The 2455-nt window shown below is 55.3% G+C and overlaps 1 protein-coding gene across 1 annotated transcript in view; it reads left to right on the top strand.

The window, feature by feature from the left end:
• Window positions 1–543, top strand: part of BCL7B (B-cell CLL/lymphoma 7B) — a 22760-nt gene extending 22217 nt beyond the window's left edge. The window contains exon 6 of the mRNA XM_014548518.1: window positions 184–543. Coding sequence (XP_014404004.1) covers window positions 184–489 — 306 coding nt within the window. The 3' untranslated portion in view covers window positions 490–543. The remainder of the gene's footprint in view (window positions 1–183) is intronic.
• Window positions 544–2455: the final 1912 nt, after the last annotated feature.

Raw genomic sequence — 2455 nt, 5'->3', positions numbered from 1 at the left:
TCCGTTTTGAGGGTCTACCATACCTGGTTTCAAACCCAGACCTTAGTTTGAGCTCCACACGAGGGACGTGGAATGTTCACAACCAGTCTCCCACCGTGAAGTCCAGGCAAGTCCAGGCGGTGGGTCATTCCCATCTCCCTGCCCTAATCCCTCCATGTCCCTCCCTCCCCCATCTCTCTTCAGTTGATGACACGTACTTATTGGAAACCAGCAAATCGTTTTATTTTTGGTACAAAAACCAACAAAACAGAATGTACAGTATTATGGAAAGCAAACGTTGAAAACCAGGAAAATGAAGCCCCCTTGTGGACACACAGATCAGCTGTGCCCAGAACCCGGGTCATCCGTGACACAAAAGGGCTCAGGGTCCAATGCAAAGGGCTTGCCCAGGTGGTCCAACTCCAATCCCTGACTCCAGTTTCCAGGACAGAGAGGATCCCGCACCACAGAACAGAACAGCGGAGACCAGCTCCAAGTCCCATGGCCTAAAGCAGTGATGGCGAACCTATGACACGCGTGTCAGAGGTGACACACGAACTCATTTTTTTGGTTGATTTTTCTTTGTTAAATGGCATTTAAATATATAAAATAAATATCAAAAATATAAATCTTTGTTTTACTATGGTTGCAAATATCAAGAAATTTCTATATGTGACACGGCACCAGAGTTAAGTTAGGGTTTTTCAAAATGCTGACACGCCGAGCTCAAAAGGTTCGCCATCACTGGCCTAAAGCAATGCTTGCGGTGCTTCCAGAGAAAGAAACGCTCCTGAGACGCTGGGACAGGGTGGTCAGCATCCAGATCGCTGCCTCTAACTCCCACCTGGGGTCTGTGGTGCACCCAGCTCTCCCCTCCCTCCTCCTCCCATGTCCCCTCCCAGGTGAACTATGGATGGCCCTTCCCATCCTCTGCCCTCCTCAGCTCTGATGGCAGGTAGGGAAGGTGGGGGGTCATGCAGGGAATCTGAGGACCTTGAGGAAATGCCGCTTGAAGAGCCAGAGACAGTGTCCGTCCCCTGGCTGAACCGCTTAACACAGAGGCCTCATGAGTGTGTGTTTAGAACCAGTCCTCCTCCCTCCCCCCAACTCTGCCACTGCGTAACTTGGCTGTTTTGGGCAAGTTGGCCTCTAGAGTGTTAATTCTCTCTCCTTTAAAATGAGAACAAGAGCCCAGTGGGCATGGCTCAGTGGTTGAATGTCGACCTGTGATTCAGGAGGTCAAGGTTTGACTGCCTGGGTTGTGGTCTCGATCCCCAGTGTGGGGTGTGCAGGAGGCAGCCAATCCATGATTCTCTCATCATTGATGTATCTCTCTCTTCCTCTCTGAAATCAATGGAAGATATCCTATATAATAAAAGCCTAATATGCAAATTGTCACCTTGACCGGGAGTTCGACTGCTTGCTATGACGTGTGCTGACCACCAGGGGACGGCATGGAACATGGCGGGCATCAGCAACGAGGCGCTGGCAGCAGGCTGGGCTTCCAGGTGAGCCGGGCCACAGCTGCCAGGACTGCAGGGGCCTGTTGGGCTCCCCGTGGGTTCATGCAGGAGCCGGTCTGCGAGGCTGGCCAGGAGAGAGTGCGCTGCCCACCCGGCTTCCGTGCAGCACCACTGGGCAGCCCAGAGGCCCACGGTGCACCCCAGCTCGTGGTGTCTGGCTGTGCTCACATCTCTGCATAGGGACTCAGGCACTGTGACTCAGGTGGAGGGGGCCCAGGTGCTGCCCAGGGCCCAGAGGTCAGCTGGGACCTGCCTTTCCACACCCAGTGGGCATGGCTCAGTGGTTGAATGTCGACCTGTGATTCAGGAGGTCAAGGTTTGACTGCCTGGGTTGTGGTCTCGATCCCCAGTGTGGGGTGTGCAGGAGGCAGCCAATCCATGATTCTCTCATCATTGATGTATCTCTCTCTTCCTCTCTGAAATCAATGGAAGATATCCTATATAATAAAAGCCTAATATGCAAATTGTCACCTTGACCGGGAGTTCGACTGCTTGCTATGATGTGTGCTGACCACCAGGGGACGGCATGGAACATGGCGGGCATCAGCAACGAGGCGCTGGCAGCAGGCTGGGCTTCCAGGTGAGCCGGGCCACAGCTGCCAGGACTGCAGGGGCCTGTTGGGCTCCCCGTGGGTTCATGCAGGAGCCGGTCTGCGAGGCTGGCCAGGAGAGAGTGCGCTGCCCACCCGGCTTCCGTGCAGCACCACTGGGCAGCCCAGAGGCCCACGGTGCACCCCAGCTCGTGGTGTCCGGCTGTGCTCACATCTCTGCATAGGGACTCAGGCACTGTGACTCAGGTGGAGGGGGCATGTGGGGACCCGGGGGCCCAGGTGCTGCCCAGGGCCCAGAGGTCAGCTGGGACCTGCCTTTCCACACCAGACGCTCACGCTTCAATCGCCGGCCAGTCCTACCTAGGGACCGCACTCATGCACAAATTTTGTGCACCAGGCCTC

This window comes from Myotis brandtii, unplaced genomic scaffold (genome assembly GCF_000412655.1).
Source record: "Myotis brandtii unplaced genomic scaffold, ASM41265v1 scaffold510, whole genome shotgun sequence".
Taxonomy (NCBI): domain Eukaryota; kingdom Metazoa; phylum Chordata; class Mammalia; order Chiroptera; family Vespertilionidae; genus Myotis; species Myotis brandtii.
This window is presented reverse-complemented; position numbering and strand designations above follow the sequence as displayed.